The sequence below is a fragment of the Fundulus heteroclitus genome, chromosome 21 (assembly GCF_011125445.2).
Source record: "Fundulus heteroclitus isolate FHET01 chromosome 21, MU-UCD_Fhet_4.1, whole genome shotgun sequence".
Taxonomy (NCBI): domain Eukaryota; kingdom Metazoa; phylum Chordata; class Actinopteri; order Cyprinodontiformes; family Fundulidae; genus Fundulus; species Fundulus heteroclitus.
In genome coordinates, this window is record NC_046381.1 from 11,293,312 (window position 1) to 11,311,288 (window position 17,977).

A 17,977-nucleotide genomic window follows, 5' to 3' on the forward strand; every position below is an offset into this window, starting at 1 on the left:
TTTGAGGGGAAACATTGAGATGTGAGATCCCACGCTAAAGACCTATACTGAATGTCTTTATAACTAAGCAATACTTTCAAATTTAAAATGTAATGTTTAAATTAATTCATTACTAGTAAATATTGAGCTTTTATACATTCTGTACGTTTCTTTGTAGCTACCTGTGGCGTCCTTAAAGGATTCAAAAGGTTTTATTTCTCCTGATTCAGTTTGTAAATTGGAGGATATTCTTTACTGAATGGGTGCTTACACTGATTTGTGAGAGAAACACTGGTTCACTGTAAACCTGATGGTGTGTTTTAAAAAATGGTGTGACGGCATTTATTTTTTAAAATAGAGTTGAATAAGATGCAGAAATCCATGTCAGAATTGGTACCAGCCTGATCAACCCGATTCACTGCAAACTGGTAGCATCCTTATGACTACCTGCAGCAGGTAGGATACTGATTCCACAACTCCACAGAACCACTAAATTAAAAAAAAGTTTCAACTATCCGGCAAAAAAATCACAATCTCAGTGTGATGTTTTAAGGTCAATCCTTCTATCATTAATCAATTATCAATAGCAGAAGCAGCGTTGCACAGAGGTCCCATTTTCCTTTGTAGATGCTAACCGTATTTGTAACAGTAACTAATAGACGGCAGGGTAGCAAGAAGAAGAAATTGCCATATAGGGTTTGTTTTCTGCCTCAGCAGTAATTCTTCCTCGCACACCAGCATCAGTGAGCACAGCCAAAACAGGACTGGCTATGGATGGCAGAAAGCCAGGCTTCCTTATTTAGAAGATTATTATTAAGGATGATGATGACTTCTATAATGTAGAAATTTTGTCAAAACTAAGCAAACAAATAACAAACAGCCAATCCATCTAGCACGGTTTCATTAAAACTGTCCCTTTAATCCTTACATTTTTTGTCTGACATAAAAAAAATATATAATTTTATTGAATAATTCAAATAATACTCAGAAAATGGTAGTTTAATGGTTGAAAATGTGCAGAAAAATATTCCAAACAATGATTTTAATTGGCTTTAAGATTAATATTTCAAAACTTGTCTCCACCAGCAAAGATTTTACACATTAATCCTGGAGGCTATGACCCCCCATTAGTCCAGCCTTTAAACAATTAAATTTGATGGGATGATAATGTATGATAATCACGGGTAATCACGTGTCCACTGATAAATGGGAAGTTGCCGGCTGGTGTGTCACCTGCATTTCAAATTGTGTCCTTGGCAGCGGCAGCCTAAATGTGACTGACAGCTGGGGAATGCAGCATTGTGCTGTTTATGGGCCAACTTGTCTCAATTCTCTCCCCATCACATCTTCGTCTCTCTGATAAGAGCCCAAAACCGCTGTTTTAGCAACTCTGCTGTCAATATCCGACATGATGTTAGACGCCTGGGAACGGCAGCAGCATCGTTCTGACACCGAAGGTTGAGAGAGAGGTAAATAAAAATACAGCTTTTCATTAGGAGCGTCTCCAGAGAAACGGCCCAGGCTCATTTGTACATCCGCATGAAGGCAATTGGACGTAGTCATTTTCTGATTGCTCATTTGCATAAATCCATACAAAATGCAATTTTCCAGAAATATGTCAGTCGGTCGCGGCACCACCTGATGCCTAGGCATCATTATCTAAAAAGGATGGAGCGACTTGGGGCACTTGGGCTGACTTTACGGCAAGCGGGCTTCCTCAACGCAGTAATGACTTGAAAGATATTTCTGTCAGCTTTTTAGGAGGGTTTCTTTGTGAGTGAAACGGGAGACCTTTTCTTCAAGGAAATCACAAATGTCAGATACATTTGTGTGACGTGAAATTCAACCTTAAGAATATAAGATGGCGGGGGGTGGGGGGGGGGGGGGACCATCAGTACACCACCGTGTTTTATTGGCTCAGATATCATTTAAGAACATTTTTCTTTAGGACACAAGTTGTGGAGTGAGTTTTAACAAGGACTATATCCTGAATTCACACTTCCTTTATGCGCCAAACTGGCTTGTCTGAGCTCCAGACCATCCATGAAGAGCTGGTAAGCAATTCCCACCGCCGCCGCCGGCCCTGCCTCCAAAAGTCTTCCGCCTGGAGCCCCTATCACGCATTTCCAGGCGTGCAGCCGGGCTCCTATCGGTGTTTACGGATTTGCTTCAACAGCATTTGGCCAGGGCAGACGGCCTAATTGAAGTAATGATATTTCCCCTCGCGTAAAAAAGGGACATTGACCGTGTGGCGAGTGAAAGAAAGTGAGGCAAATGGAAGGTGGAGGAGCAGCTGCTACTCACAGGAAACCTCGGAGGACCCACAGCAGGTCTGGACTGGCTCTGAGCAGGAGGCATCAAGGGCACTGCAATGAGAGGAGAGGGGCAGAAAACGGGGAGCAACAGGAGGGGGAGGGGTGGAAGATGAAAATCAGAGGCAGCAGGCAGAGAGGGGGTGAGATATCTCAATGCTAAAGGCTCTCAGGCATTAATGTTAAATTTCAACACTTTTTTTTAAACACTGCTAGGAACGGAGCAGGGAGCTCAAGGCGATACTAAATACATAAGAGTATTTACAAAAAAAAAGTAAAGCAGGTCTGTGCTGTTTCATTACATTAGGCATCAAATAATTCAATAAGCTCAGTTCTGACCCAGCTATTTTATGAATTACAAAAAAGGCACCGCAAATTCTATATAAACATTATTTAAGTGGTTTTCCACTGAACTGTGTGTAAAATAAATCCTACAGATGCACTAAAGTACAGCAACATCATTCAGCATATGTCAGTGTCTTTCAAGGGTTTCTACAATATTTTATTTCAAACTTCTACTTTTAAGATTCAGTTTTCAAGATGTTTTTGTAACATTTTTTGACTTAAGTACAAAACATGCACCTAGATGGCTTTGTTTATCTGTATGTCACACAAATCAGGAAATGCTGTTTTATGTTGCATTTGGAGTAATGGCTTCTTTCTCGCTGAGCGGCTTTTCCAATTATATCAATTATATATGACTCTGGGGTTGATATGCACAAAAACACATCATGTCTTAACAGGTTGCAGTGGCGCTATACTCTTATTTTAAGATGAGAATGAACAGAGCTCCATGAGAGATTGTTTTACAACCTAACTCTGCTTTAAATCTATCTACAGCTTTATCTGTATGGTTTTATTTTGTGCACTAATTTGCTCTAATAAGCTTCTCAGGCCTTCACAGAATAGCTGTGGTCAGAATAAATGACACACAGGTCAAATCCGCTTACAGTTTGGGTCACTTCTGTTTGGGTGGTTCTGACAAACGTGGAAAAGTTTCATGTATATGAATGTTTTCCACTGTACTTAATTTATTGTCATGCAAACACCATCGTAAGAAATCAATTCTGCATCTTCAGTTGGCAGTAAAGATGGCTTGCAGACGACTCGCTACTTACTCTATTACTTCAATATCCATCTCTATGTTGTGTTTTAAATGTTTAAGCACTTAAAATCCTTACATTTTCTAAAATAAATTGATGGGGCGCCTTATATTCCGGTGTGCCTTATATATGATTACCATACTTGTGCTTACGGATTGATTTTATGTGGTACAATGTGCTCAAAAATCTGTTAAAATGTGTAAGTATGTCTAAAATGCCCAGACTTTCGGCTGTATTATTGGCTGGTGCAGCTGAAATCTATGACTTTTCATTATTAAACAGGTTTGCTGCACTGGGTGGACATGGAAGCTCAAGTATCGCAATTAACATTGCCTTCTTACTTACATTCAAATTCAGTTACTGCTGGAAAACACCAAAAATCCAATCCTTTAACATCTCTCCATACTGTAATCATATATTTAAGAACTTTTACACAATCCTTATGATCTATCTTGATTCTGTCCCATTTATAGAAACCAACAGTTTCCATCTGGCAAAACAGATTATGCCTTTACATTATGGTACAACAGTGGATTACATACGATTCAAAATGTCTATCTACCTGGTTCGGATGTGCCAATGAGCTGCAAAATACTTTTAATTTAAATAATTTAAATGCCTCCAAGTTAGAAATGTCATAAAAACTAGCCCAAACAATCCAGCAGTCAAAACCTAGTCTGACAAAGTTGGAGGAAAAAAGGTCTAATTTCAAACCTTTACAAACTAATCATGTTTGAAATTCCTGAAAGCTCCAACGACAGACGGCAGGCTTGGAAGGACAATTTATCACTAGATCTGTGAGAGGATGATTGGCAGAAAGCATGCACTCTGGCTCATACCAGAGCTATTTACACGGACCTTAAAATTATACCGTTTAAGTGGGTAATGCGAGTGAACGTAACGCCGGTCACAATTAATAGATATAACGGTGATATACCTGATGTGTGTCCAAAATGCATAGAGCTAAGAGGAACTTTGGTATTTTTTTATGTAGGACTCAAAGGAAATAATGCAATTTTTGGAAGAGATTAAGGATGTATTTGAAAGGATGATTTCCAAATGTGTAAAACCACAGCCTAGGTAATTTTCTGATTGGCCTTTACCCAAAGAGACATAATTATACCAATTATGAACGGACACTTAAGGACCTAGACTTGCTCAATGCCAAACCATGTCTTTATCATAGAAAAAGTCCCACAGACCGGCATTGGATCAGTTGCTACGGCAAAATGGCATCAGCTTTTCTACTGGAAAGAATCCCATACATGAAGGGCAAAGTGGACAATTTTGAAAACACCTGAAAGCATTAATCCATCTCGTTCATTAAAAAGAGAGGGTTTGGGGAGTTCTAGGGCTGCTTGAACTGTAAAGAGATTGTCAGGACACTTGCTCGGTGTTTTATGTGATATTTCTCAATGCCGCATGCAACTCCGGTTTTGTATGTATTCTAGAGCTGGACGATAATTCAAGAACGATATCCATCGATCATTAGACATATATCGATGATAGGAAAAAAAAGGGTCAATACAAAGTTTAATAGAATAACAGTTTTCCTTCCTTATGCATTCTAGCCATGTAGGTTAATATTAGTCATTACATTCTTCCAACCAATAAACACAGACCCAGGAATGCTCTGTCACCAAGCCCCGCCCCTTCAACGAGTTCAGAGAGATGTTTTTTTCGTTTTTTGGTAAAAAGTTGGTTAAATAAAAGGTTGAGTTTGAATAACAGGTTCAGTTTGCTACATAAAAGCTACATGAAATGACCTGGGCTGCACTTAAAATATATGTTTTGAATTTTTTGATAATTATCGATATAGATCAATATTATTTCTAATTTATCGATATGCATTTTTTCCTATAATGTCCAGTCCTAATGTATTCTATATTTAAAAAGCAAAATGAAGACAGTAACGGGGGAGAAAAAAAAGCCAATTTAAAGGCCCGCTGGTGTTTATGGGCCCACTTACCTTGTACGGAGGACTGCGCGGGTCCTCTGAAGTGGGGGTTAATGTGGATGTTTTTGGGCTGAGGGGGCTGCTGCTGCTGGTGATGCTGATGCTGAGGGAAACTGGGCGGCGGGGAACTCATCATCCGAGGCGGCGGTTGTTCCATCTGGGGTCGCAGCGGCGGAGAGCGGTGAGCCATGTGCGGGGGGATCAGGGGCTGAAGAGGCTGCTGGGGAAGGTGGCGCCCGTGGTCCTGGAAGGGAGGCGGCCCCCTTGGACGCGACGGGTGGTGCTGATGGGCCTGAAGATGCTGCGGATGCGGAGAAGGCATTCGGGAGGACGGCTGTTAATTGGGGAGCGAAGAGAACAAGACAAGCTGTCAAAACACAGCTCTCCCTTTAGGAATATGACACCATTTCAGTTGGCCTGACGCATGAAGCGGACCTGTCCAAGTTTTTCCACAGACTTTTACTTTAATAAGAACTTAGATCCCAGCATGTACTTTCCAAGTGAGCTCCGGCAAACACGAATCTCAAACATAAAAACAGCCATACCTGCAGACCAAATGATAAATGCCGGGAAAACAATCCCGCGGCGCAGCTCGGTGTTTTCAAATTGATCTTTGATAATTGGTCAAGCGAACAAAACAAAACATGCCACTGACCAAATTAGTCAAATGGTAAAAAGCTGACAATTACAGTATGTCGCAAAAAGCACAACCTCATTAACTGCAGTCCACGAAATGTTTGTGGTGCTGGCGTGTCATACATGTGCCATTAATTTTTCATTCCCTGTCCTGGTGTTGTGTTTTGAATTTTAAAGCTTATAATTATTAATTAACATAACATTTAAAAAAAAAAAATGCAGCGCTGGAGTTGAAATACCATGCGGCCTTGAGAACTACTTTAACCTTAGGGGGTCTCTTTAGCTCGGCTTGCTTTTGTTACCTGCAGCCTTGAGCTGAAGTTTGAAGAACCGCCACGGATCTATACGGTTGCTGCTGAAAAACGTATTAAAAATGTAATAATGGAAGTTTGCTTTGTATGTGTACTGCTTACAGGTGGCCTTGTTGCAGCATATCAAGCAGCTCACGTTACAACAAAAGAATCAGATCAACATTTTGTTCTTTTTACATGCATGCTTTCCTAAATGCATAAAGTGAAACACCAGGTGAGTTTTAGTTATACGAGACGGGTTTTCTTGCTGAACCACTTTGCCCAGATACGTTCAAATAAATCAAACTAGAATTAGAAGGAAAAAAAAACTCCTAAAAATGGATTCGTGCCCCGACGGTTTGTAGTATGAAGGAGCAGAATGTATTTTATCCTGCGCATAAGGACGCAATGAGAAATCCTGTTTGCAATTAGCCACGAGCCATGTAGAGGACTCGGCAAATGTGGAAGAAGGTCCTCTGGTCATATGAGAGCAAATTTTAACTTTTGATCTGAAACCAAAACTCTGCACATCAGGCTGAAGAAAAAATAAAAATAAAACCTCCCCACTGCTAAACATGGCGGTGGAAGCCTTGATGCTGTGGGATGCTTCTCCTCAGCAGGAACAGGGAAGGCGCAAAATTTCCCCTCTGCAGGACTATAAAGGTAAATATATATTTATTTTGCTATTAAATAGGTCTTTTTTTTATTATATGTAAATGTTTTTAACTTTTCCTTCTACAAAATGTCAGGTGGCACGACCAAATATTCTCTCTCTCTCTCTCTCTCTATATATATATATATATATATATATATATATAAAAAACACCGACTATTGTAACAAACTGGCTTCCTACCTGGACAACTGGATTAGCTTAGCTTTAGCCAGTGCTAACAAGTTAACATGTGACTTTTAAAAATAATATTAATGTTTTTAGAGGCGCCACGTGGCTCAGCGGTACCACACAGGAGCAGTAAAGGGGAAATCTTCACTTCTTAGCGCAGCTGCCTCATGTTTAGTTTAAAAACAATTAGAAAAATGTGCTAATCGACACATGAGATAAAATAAGACAATTTATTTCCAGTATTTAATATAAAAATGCAAACCTGTTCATTCAACCACCAGATGGGTTCAACACAATTATAGCATTCGCTGTTACCATTTACTAATCTCACAATAAAAGCATCATGTCTCTGGTTGTACCCGCCTAACATCTCAATACATAGAAACTGCTGGACAAAAGCTATTCAGTTACATAAACGGCTTCAAAACTATTGGCATCTGTAAAGTTTGGCTGATTTGAAAGATTTCAAACAAAACATCTCTTTATTTTAAGTTTATTACCACTAAAGTACCATTTTTATTAGCCATCATAGTGCATTAATTTTCTCGGTACATCGAGGTGTTTTTATACTCTGACATTTCAGAGGTTGGAGCTGTCAAAACAGAAACAAAAAATACTTTAGATTATTTGAACACACTATAACCTGTATTCAAGCTAAACAGATTTTATAGAAAATAATCACGCTTGGCCTGAAGTGATAATTTAGTATAAAAAGGAAGTAATGACCTCAGACAAATCAACAAGAATGTCAATGACCCTAAAACATACTTGAGACAAGGGTGGAGGTTCAACCTCCAGTAGGACAACAAAATAATATACAGACAGTTATATATCAAAGTATATTCATATGACAGAATGGCCTAGTCAAAGTCTAGGCTTAAATACAACTGCAAATCTGGGGCAATAATTGAAAATTGGTGTTTGCAAGCCAGTCTGACTGAGCTGGAGCTAATTTGCAAACAGAAATAGTTGAGAAAATTGTTTCTAAAGGTGCAAAGCTGGTAGAGATATAAACAGACAATGTACAGCAAAAAAGGTGATTCTATAAAAAGACTCACTCAAGGTGGGGGGGGGGGGGGGGGTTGAGTACAAAAGAATATCTAGCCCTCAATTCATTTGGAAATCCATGCACCCTTTTCAACCCACTTCAAAAGGACACCCAGCTTGGTTTCAAACTATCACATAAAATCCCTATAAATTGCATTAATTATTGTAAGTGAGAAACATCAGAATAGTTCAAGATGCAATTTAGGTTTGAAAAAGTCCATCAGTTTACCTGTATGTTCATGTTTCCCATCAGGGGGAGCATTTGGCCATGCATTTTCCTTCTCTGTCCTCTAAAATCCGCCATTCCAAAGCCAGGGAAACCTCCTCTTCCTCTGCCTCCTCGCCCTCCTCCTCCTCCTCCTCCCATCCCCACTCCTCTGCCACGGCCTCCGTGACGGTTCTGTCTCTTCTGCCGCTCCTGTTCCTCGAACTCCATCAAATCCCTCTTGGCCTTATCTGAAAGCTCTGGAGATGCGTGGAAACATAATGTTCAAGTTTTACTCTTTCAAGGAATAAAATCTAAACGATTGATATAATAAATAGAAAGAAAAGATACCTAGAGTTTCAGGAATGTTCCGTCTTTTACTGCCAGCATCGGCAAGTCGCACTACGGCGCCTTCCTTCCTCTCAGATTTGAACCGTATTCGGCCAGATTCTTCGCCTTCGTCCTCTTCTTCATCAGATTCCTCCTGTGGTTGTTCATCACCAAGGGTCTCCTTTTCAGCCTGGAGAGAGAGAACAAAGCTAAAAACCCAAGTACCTCACCTAACATTTCACTGACTCCGTTTACTGTCAATAATTTCAGAGTAACTGGGCTTTATCTCGCTTTTTAATCATGACTTTTACTGGAGAAAGTTGCATTTACCAAAAACTGGCACGTTTCATCCAAATAGTTTAAGCAGAGCTCCTCAACCTGAAGCTCCAGGGCGCCATTTGGCTCTTTAAGCCTGCCAAAGCAGCTACTGAGAAAGGTTCAGCTAAAAATGTTCCGGAAATATTGATGAGGTGGACCAATTCATGGGTCATTTGATGATCGATGGGTCAAATACAAAAAAAAAAAAATAAATTCACTAGATGCATTAATTGCTATTATTCCTCACACATTCAGTCTATAAAAGCATCAGCCAACAAAAGACTGACCTATGATGTACTTATGTGAGTATAATGATAAAGACATAAAGGTTAAGGATAACTTTTGTTACATAAATGGGTGTAATCACATATTTCCTTCATTGTTTAATTCAAAGCTACTGCTTCTGTCTGCAGCACATTTTTTTCTCTTTTATATGTTTTAGCCCTTAAAATAAAAACAAACCAATTCTTGTAATTGGTTCAAATCAGCCCCAGCAGGGCAGCTGATGTTAGCCAGAAAAGGCCTGATCGGTGCTTCGCTACAAAAGGACCAATGTTTTAAAGGATATCTCCAGACTTCAGTAAGTTTCATTTTGGACTTTTTAAAGACCTTTTTAAGATTCATGATTTAAATCCAAATCTACTTTAATTATTAAAAAGCTCATAACTTGTAGGATTGTTAAAAGAGATCAACCGATAAATGTTTTTTAAGGCAGATGCCGATTATTTTGACATCAGTGGAACAGATGCCGATTTTATGGGGCCAATTCTTGTTTTTTCTTCTACCATCTACATGATAAAAAACGTCAATGACAACAAATGTCACACAAGTTTCAAAACATGCCTTTAAGCCAGCTAATATTGGCATTTGCCTCTTCACACCGTCAGACAACGTATGAAGTGTTGTGGACAAGGTTAAATGTCTTGGTCATATTATCAGGAGTGATTTTTGTGATGATGATGATGCTATACAGAAACAGTATTGTAAAATATATGCACAAGCAAACATGGTGGCACTTCACATGAGTTCTGATTAGGTCAAAGTTGCTTTGTTTAAAGCCTATTGCACTCCACTGTACGCTGCATGTTACAGTAATCAGAATCCTTTGTCATTGTGCAAGAATGCACAACAAAATCTAAAAACAAAATAGCAACTCTCGAAAGCAGGGGAAATAAATTAATTAATATATTTGAATAAATCTGAAAAATAAATAATTAGTAGAATTAAAAACAGGATGTTAAGAAAAATGATGATCAGGGTTTTGATGAATTTGCCGTGTTCAGGGCAACAACAGCCCTCGAGTAGAAACTGTTTTTCAGTCTGTCTGTTTTTGACTTTATTACCCTGAAACGCCTCCCTGGGGTAGAAGGGAGATTAACGAGCGTAAATTACAAGTGACGCACAATGATGCACCTCGGATCCAATTGAAGGTCCCTCGTTGGACCAGTGCCAGTCAGCTGTTTGTGCAAAATAATGCACCCACTCTAAATGCTGTGATCAGAAATCTTGAGTACAGATTTTGAATGCGCCTGGAGGACTCAAAAAATTAAATACTTGTTGCTTTTAATGATGCCTCAAAAAAGCAGCATCACATACACCTCGTTATTGGAGACACTGGAGAATGGGCCCACGTGGATTATAGCGTTTAGAGTTTTTTCTTACTCTTTATGTTTTATGTGATGTTGTCTTTGTTGTTATACGGACTAAACTGTCTGAAATAAAGATTCACTGAATCAGATTCAGTTTAAAAGGTCCCCCGGAAAAAGAAACAAGCGTCACGACTTAGACGGCAGCACTTTAATGTTATATTACTTAATGACCGCGTCACAGTGAGAAAAGAGCTTCTTTAGTTCAGTGAAAAACCCTGACCACCGCTGCAGTCTATGGACATGATTTGATGTAAAAAAGACGCTGTACACGTAGTGACTGGTTATTGTTTCAATGTGCATACATGAAATCCATAGGAGCGAACACATGCACAGTGGTAGCGCCAATGGATCGGCGAACACATAAAAAAAAGTATATCGGCCCAAAATGTCGGTCCACTTTTTATTGTTAACAGCATAAACAACCAACTTCAATTGGTGTTCATCTGTTCTGGATTGACTTTTATACCAACGTTGCCTAACTTCAACGCCTTTCTGTAGTTTATTATAAGCTACACATTTACTGATAACAGGATTTTAGTTACTGGGATGCTCCTTCAACCAAAAAGTCCTTTACTATATCTGTTTATCATAATGAAGGAGCTGGTAGTGAAAAACATGTTTTTGATTTAAGCCAGTTTGAAAGCTGCATGTCAGGGAATCCATTTTTCGATTGTGGATATCGTTTCCCTAAATGATAGGGTTTGCCGTTTCGTCACAGCATAACAACCACAATTCCTAATTCAGAGCTTCAGTTAATGCTAAAAACATTAAAGTTTTCTTAAAATAATAACTTGACATTTGATGAAAGCAGTGAATGAATGAATAAACAAATTCTAAACAGAACTAAATGCGATCATGAGCAAGTATTGAAAATCTGTCCAGATTTAAGACATTTTCAAGGTAAGATAACGACCACTCAACTGTTTTCTGACCTTAAAGGAGCAATAAGTTAGAAATTTACTGCAAAATCAACCCAAAGCATTCTCATTTATCACCTGGGATGGTAGTAACATTCCCAATAAATAATTGGTCCTCTCCATCTACAACGTCTTTGTCATGTTTTTCTCCTTTGAAAACTAGAGGTATGGTCCAGAACTACTTCGGTTCAGAGTGTAGCTCGTTTTTACTTCCTGGTTGCTAAGCCGATCCCAGGGTTCCCAAAACAGAGCACAGCATTTGGTATTTTATTTTGGCAAATGAACAGCAGCCTGCTAACATGGAAGCCAGCAAGAGAAGCGGACCAGAAATAGAAAAGAATATATCATCATATACCTGCCCGTGGAACTAAAAATTCACAACAGCAACCAACCGTTAAAAACGGCATATTGGATTGTGACTGGCAGACTTTTGTGTTACTTACTGCTGCTTTAAATAAACTTTAGACATAAATCCATTAAGAAAACAAGCAGTGCTCTTTTCATATATCTCCAATGACCTTGCATAACAGAATTTAGCATTATTTAAGGAAAACTAAAAAAAAAACGTGTTAGTTTAATTTTTTTTTTCATCCAACAAAATTCTTTTAAACGGTATTTTTCTTTTTATGTTTATTTTGCAGGAGCGTGGACAAAAATGGCCCTTTGCATTATAAAGGTTGCTCATTTTGGTCATGGCGCACTCCCCTTTTGTTTACTTTCTCTATATTTGACTATTTCAATCAATGTAAAACTTTTTTTTTTTAAGAAATTAGGTCAAAATTAGGAAATAGGTTTACATCTCTGCTTTTTGAGCAGTCTTTTTCATTCTGCAACAGTCTGCAGGCATTAGATTTAACCAGAAACCAACACACTGTCAAATCCTACCTCCTCCATCTCATAGGCTTGAGGCTCCTCTGTAGTGCGTTCTTCTTCTTGCTGCTCTACTCCTTCAGCCTCAGCAGCATCTTCCCCCTGATTAGTTTGAGCCTCATCCAGAAGTTCATCGCCGTTGGATCTTTGAAATTCCTCAGTCTGGGGGGTTAATATGCAAAGTAAATGTCAGGTCTCTGATAATTATCAAACAATGCACCGCTGCATTTTGGATGTAATTCTGCCAAAAAGCAAACTAGCGAGCATCACCTAGACGGGCAAATAAATAAACAGAAAACAGACAAACGGGTATAGAAAAACACAGGTTTGTTGAATGAATGTGTAATTATCGTTTTAGATGTATAAAATTTCAACAACAACAGAGACAAAACAAAGAGAATGGAGACCAAAATGTTATTGGTGAGGATTTGGAAGACACCGGGGAGCCCCACCCCTTTCCAAAGGCGAATTACCATAACAGTGGGAGCAGGGCTTCATTACTATTCCTGACAGCATTTGAAATTCAATGAGATGTAAATGTTTGACATGATATACAGAAATGCAGGCACAGATAAAAACACTCCTCCCCGCTTCAGTGATGGTGAAAATATCATTGACTGACTCCTCACAAATCACTCCCGTTATTGGCTGAACTGTAAGTTCACGACGCCGTGGCAAAGGAGGCAAAACCTTCCAGGATGACAAATCATATTTCTCTCCCCCCCTTTCCCCCGCTCCTTTTATTTCCACAACAACTTTTTCCATTCAGCTTCAGATTCGTTGCAATTCATTATTACAAATTCAAAATAAACAACTCCGCTGCAGAGGTAAAACGCTGTGAGCCGGTCGCAGACTAACGGAGCTAGTAGAGCGCTGCAGAACAACAAGCACTAACTGGTAAATAAGGTCAGATCGCAGGTCACACAACAGCGTTTTTCCTGCTGTACCCTATTAACCCGCCGACTGGAACACGCATAAATGCAAAACGGGAAAACAAACTCGCAGGAAAGCAAACAAACGGACAGACCGCCCACAAGGGAAGAGAGCAACTTAATCATTTAAACCTTTCCAGCGTAATCCTCCATGAATACCAGGGTGAGCAAAATGTCGAGGCCAAGCAGTTTGGTGACCTGGTAAACGGCAAATACGCATCTATACCCACACACAGCCCTCCTAAGATTCAAAGTAGACAGCCACTTTAGCTAAGAAGGTCAACATCTTATCTTTGTTTTGAAAGGGGGAGGTAGGCTAATATATCTCTGTCAGGTGCCAAACACAATCGCTGCCCGGTAAATGGAGCGTAACAGACATTTGCGCATGGATCCGGCCTTATCTTTGATCCTCTTAGCCCAGCCTAGCAGGAAAGGCAAACGAATGAAAGGGAAACTAACATCAATCATTAGAAAACTGTATGGAGTGTCCTCGGGAAGGTCAATAATCTTTTCACCTGTGTGAGACTTTATCAGATCCAGCGTAAAAAGCCAGATGAGGACAAAAAAAAAAGAAGGAAAAAAAAAAAAAAAGCCTCCCACATTAACCTCCGGCGATTGGCAGCACATCTCCCCGACACAAAGAGGCTCCTCGCCGCTCTGAAGATACAGGGCCCAAGGTCACAATGGCAGCGGGATCTGAAGCCGACAGCGGAGCATTACCGCGCGCCAAACAAGCCGTCAACAAAACTTTGTCAGCAAGATGGAGAAATTTGCGGGCGGGAGGCGATAATGATTTTAATCATCCTCTGCCCAAAAAACGCCAACAGATGTCTCCTCCTCCTGAATAGCCCCCCCCCCCCCCCCCCCCTCCCATCCTGACTTCTCCCAAAGCGAGACGAGACATTATCTCTAGGACACAATAGAGGTGGGGGGGGTTGGAAAGGTGAGCGGGAGAACGTGTGGACGTGACTGTGGGTGCACAGAATAAACATGTGAGAACTCACTTGAAATTCACCATCTAAGGGCTCGCTGATTTGGATGTCGAGCACTTCGTACTGGTAGCCGTCGTCGCCCTCAGCTGGCTCTCCGGTGTAATCAATTTGGCCCTCAGACATCTCTGTGCCGTATTCTGCATACGCCTCTTGCCCCTCCTGATGGTACCCCCCCGCCTCCTCCTCTTCACAGCCCTCTGCACCCAGGTTCACGACATCATCTGTGTAGTCTGCTTGCAGCGAGTTGCCCTGCTGGTTATAGGAAGCACCCATACTATATGGGGGGGGGGGAGGAAAAAAACTATTAGAGATGCTGTGACTGGTCGAGATAGCCAATGATCATTCGTCTGCGGCAATATTATTAGTTAACACACAATTTGTCCTGAATTTACTTTTTTTTTTGTTCATAAAAACGTCCAACAAAAAGAACTTTTTTTCTCCACACCTCTGAACGTGAGCAGAGACCGAAGGGTGCTGGTGTGGACTGTGTAAGCAGAGTACGGCCTCAACTCCGTTCAAGCTTAAATTTATGGGTTTCCAAAGGCGAACGATGCGTAAAGTTCATTACCAACGCTATAAAATCTTGATTTTAACTGTGCCATATAAGACGAAAGACCTTACATTACATTTCAGATTACTGAAACCAAACCCCGTCAGACGGGTCCAACAGAGACATCAGTGGCCGTTTCAGACGTTAATGTGTTTATGTGCATTTGTCTTCTTTAAATTTAGTCTTCCCGTCTTCGTAGGCAGCCAATCGGCCGCCGCCGTAACCCTGTGATGTTTTTCTTTTGGCACAAAATGAATAGAAATAATGAAGCTTTGAAATGTTAGTGATGAAGCCCATTCCAGTGAAACAATCAAACAAAAGATGCTGTTCTAGTTGTAGCTTTAGAAAAGTTGGAAAAAATTACTTTGGAGCAGAAACCCCCAAACATTTGCATAGTTTATCTCTTATTATGAATAGAAAGAATTAAGTACTGTGATTTTATGCTTTCTGTACGTTTGTTAATGTATAAAAGAAGTCTAGTCAAAGATTTACTTAGCTTATTCCTTTGTTACTCTAATGTTTCCCTTTTCCTATGTAATATTTCCCTCTGTAATATTTTACATAGTGTTACATAAATAAACTTGCCTTACACATCAGTTTTATGCACGTTTGACCAGAGGTCACCAACCTCTAGAACCCTAGCAGCCATTTTTCTCTGGGGCCCAGCTAAACAAGATTTGCAAAATGGCCCTTAGAAATAAAATAGTTCTTATAATACCTACTATAGCAAATTTGCTTAGATTCTTATATAGAAGAACACCAATTTTATCTTTGTATTAAGGTTAAATATATTTTCTGCAAAAGAGCAATCACTTTTTATAGCAAAACTTAATTTTATTAAAACAAAGATTGTTGCTTACACTTGGTGTCCTCCTTTGCAAGTATCCTACCCATATATTGCATAAAAACACCCAAAAAAATGGCTAAAGCTGTTATTCCCCCCATATTCTGCAGACCCCTGGTCTGGACAAAATTATTACATAAACGTATATATTTTAAACAACTAATACATAAATGTATTGTTACAGGGAATTGTTGCAGTCTCTATTATTTTATCTTAACAGTTTAAGCAAAACAGATTCTTCTTCCTTTAGAGTTGCAGTCATGACAGAAATTAAGCAAAGTTTTCTTTATTTCTGGTGCATTCTTATATATTGCATTTCAAGAAACTGAATATTCAGACTTTTTATGGTTAAATATATAAAGTAATAAGGGCTTGATTGTATATATTTTTGATGAACTAAAGGTGAGACGTTGTACCCGTATTTTGTACTTTAATGGATGTTTATCTTCCATTCTATCATGTTTTGTTATAGGCAGTAAATGGCCACATATGGCTGTTAGAAGTAAAAATAGGTTAAGATGGTAAGAAATAAAATAAGTTTTTGAAATCTGGAGTGAATTTAGGTATTTAAATTAGTTGATACATAAAAAAAGTGATTTCTTAAATAGATTCAAAAAAACATTGATAGTGGCAGTCTGCTTTAGAAACCAAAACATATTGGAGAAAACAAAGCAAGCATTGATGCTGAATTTCAGCTAATAAACAACCTGAAAAGTGTTTTTTTTAATAGAAATTTACCTCATATTCAGGTCTTCATCATCACTTTGAAGAAGGTCATCGTTCAACTCCTCGTCTGACACTTCCGAGGGATTCTGAAACAAAAGTTCAAAAAGGTAAACAAACATTTCAGCGCGACAATTTTAACCAGCGGCACATTTTTTCCCCCGGGCGCCTCTCCTTTTTGGTGCATGTCTGTGTGTTAAAGGCGTGGGGGCAGGTCACCTCCAACCCCTGAGGATGCTGTATTCCCATGTGGTGAAGGCAATCTGGGCAGGTCAACGCTGGGCTTTTTTGTCCCCTATATTTCCTCCTGCTTCACATCAACAGCTCCCCCTGCAGAGGAGCCACCTGCTACATGTCCGATCCTCACGACTATTCTCAAGGGTTTTAACAACAACATCACCCAATGTTTTGGACATTACATTCCTGCTTGGAAGCAGAAAACCTGAAGCTTGAAAATAAGTTGTGTTGGTGCCGAGCAAAATAAAGCAATAACTGACACCCAGGTGTTTTTTTTTTTTATTACTCTTACCTTTTTAGCAGACAGCCAGTCCTCCTCCAACAGATCCTCTTCCAAATCGCTGGACAACATGAACATAAAAAAATTAGAGCAGGGTCAAAAAAACCAAAAAAAAAAAAAAAAACAGATAGAATTAAGTCTGCACATAGTCGTTTTTGTTGCGTTTAAAATACAAAGCATCAACTATTTTTTGATATCCTTTGGTGATTTTTGTCTCCTTACGCTGCTTGAAAATCTAAATTGTCCCGTGTTGCTGCAGAAGGTGATTAAACGCTTTAAACAAATGCTGCTGTCTTCGGTTGTTCCATTTTAAATGAATTACTGATTTTTCTATCGATTAATTAATTACAATTAATTATACAAAAACATTACAAAAAAAAAAAAAAAAGACACTTCAGATAAGCTAGAGATTAAAGCTGAAAATCTTAAGGGTGTTTTTATTACCTAAACCATAGTCCATTGTTACATAACTTTATACTTCTTTTCATGAAAACCTGTACAAAAAATATGCTTGAGATGTTTTATAGGACCTTTTACATGATCTTTACAGCAAGTTCAGCCTTTCTTACTACACTGTTGAGCTCATACACAGTAGCTGTATTTCTATTAATCAGGGTCGGGCAACATATTTTTTATTTTTTTTTATATTGTTAAGTCTCTCCCAAAAAAGAAATACATTTACCATCTATACAGAGATGCTTTTGATGTTGCATAACGGCTACATTTCTTGCATGTTATTTAATAATAATAAAATAATAACTGAACTTTATTGATCTCACAATGGAGAAATTCACTTCTGCATCTTAACCCATCACCCTTGGGGAGCAGTGGGCTGCCACTGTGCGGCGCCTGGGGAGCAATCAGCGGTTAAGGGTCTTGCTCAGGGACCCAGAGTGCCGTGACTGGGGATCGAACCGGGTACTTGCATCCTTCTCTGAGTGCAAGCACGCTGCTCTAACCACTC

The 17,977-nt window shown here is 39.4% G+C and overlaps 1 protein-coding gene across 4 annotated transcripts in view; it reads right to left on the minus strand.

Moving 5' to 3' along the window:
• The window catches only part of rbm33a (RNA binding motif protein 33a), a 44,951-nt gene that overhangs the window by 17,560 nt on the left and 9,414 nt on the right, over positions 1–17,977 (minus strand). For 3 of the 4 annotated variants that reach the window (XM_021310927.2, XM_021310926.2, XM_021310928.2), the window contains exons 3-10: positions 17,026–17,074; positions 16,512–16,585; positions 14,392–14,653; positions 12,471–12,617; positions 8,723–8,891; positions 8,396–8,631; positions 5,364–5,685; positions 2,284–2,345 (exon numbers count right to left, since the gene is read on the minus strand). In XM_021310927.2, coding sequence (XP_021166602.2) covers positions 2,284–2,345; positions 5,364–5,685; positions 8,396–8,631; positions 8,723–8,891; positions 12,471–12,617; positions 14,392–14,653; positions 16,512–16,585; positions 17,026–17,074 — 1,321 coding nt within the window. The remainder of the gene's footprint in view (positions 1–2,283; positions 2,346–5,363; positions 5,686–8,395; positions 8,632–8,722; positions 8,892–12,470; positions 12,618–14,391; positions 14,654–16,511; positions 16,586–17,025; positions 17,075–17,977) is intronic. The other variant, XM_036125052.1, reaches the window with a different exon arrangement.